The 1,009-nt window shown below is 45.3% G+C and overlaps 1 protein-coding gene across 1 annotated transcript; it reads left to right on the forward strand.

Annotated features, from left to right (window-relative positions):
• Positions 1-265: 265 nt before the first annotated feature.
• Positions 266-774, forward strand: LOC103802345 (F-box/LRR-repeat protein 4-like; the record flags this gene model as incomplete). The annotated part of the gene is made up of 1 exon (XM_009074805.1): positions 266-774. A coding segment is annotated over exon 1 (509 nt), but the record flags the coding sequence as incomplete, so codon positions are not given.
• Between the last annotated feature and the right edge of the window lie 235 nt (positions 775-1,009).

Consider the following 1,009-nt stretch of genomic DNA (forward strand, 5'->3'; position numbering starts at 1 on the left):
GGATGAGCCTTAAACAACCTGCTCTGGTGGGAGGTGTCTCTGCCCATGGCAGGAGATTGGGACTAGATGATCTCTAAGGTCCATTCCAACCCCTAAAATTCTATGATTCTAAACTCTCTGATTCTGCGATTCTTTCTAGGAATGTTGTATCCGCTCACTGTGTTTATTCGTTCTGTTTTATCAGCTCTTTTCCGAAACACCACAAGCAGTTAACGCAGCTTACAAAAGAGTCCTGACCTTTTGCACCTTCCTAAGTCATATCTAGATGTCACCAGTGTTTCCCATGTTAACAGTTCTGAGCATGTTTTACTATATGTGCCTTCGGCGCCGAGCTAGGACAGCGATGAGAGGAGAGATGAACAGTCGGAGGGCGATCGAATCGAACACCCGAGCCTTACCTATCAATGTTGAAATAGTCCAGTATGCCAAAGAAGTGTTGGATTTCAGCTCTCACTATGGCAGTGAAAACAGCATGTCATATACCATGTGGAATCTGGCAGGTATCCCAAACGTGTACCCTAGCTCTGGTGACTTCACTCAGACCGCTGTCTTTCGGACTTACGGGACCTGGTGGGATCGCTGCCCTAGCGCTCGGCTGCCCTTCAAGAGAACACCATCCACCTTCTGCAGCCAGGACTATGTGGAACTTGCTTTTGAGGAGCCTGTTTATCCCACTGCAGTGCACATTCTGGAAACCTATCATCCAGGAGCTGTAGTCAGGATTTTGGCGTGCTCTGCGAATCCTTACTCACAAAATCCACCAGCTGAAGTAAGGTAATTTTTTTTTTCTCCTTTATACTTTCCTGTATGATGTTAAATGCTACAAATAGTGCTATTCAGTGAGCTTTACTTCCTTGTATTTATCTGTTTAGTATCTGATCTACTAACATTTTCTGTATTTCAGCATTAGATGTTTGGAAAAATGTTTTCCCAGTTGGTCTGGTCAGGCACTGGAATAGATTGCCCAGGGAGGTGGTGGAGTCACCATCCCTGGACATGTTTAAGAGAG

Source organism: Acanthisitta chloris, unplaced genomic scaffold (genome assembly GCF_000695815.1).
Source record: "Acanthisitta chloris isolate BGI_N310 unplaced genomic scaffold, ASM69581v1 scaffold10315, whole genome shotgun sequence".
Taxonomy (NCBI): Eukaryota; Metazoa; Chordata; class Aves; order Passeriformes; family Acanthisittidae; genus Acanthisitta; species Acanthisitta chloris.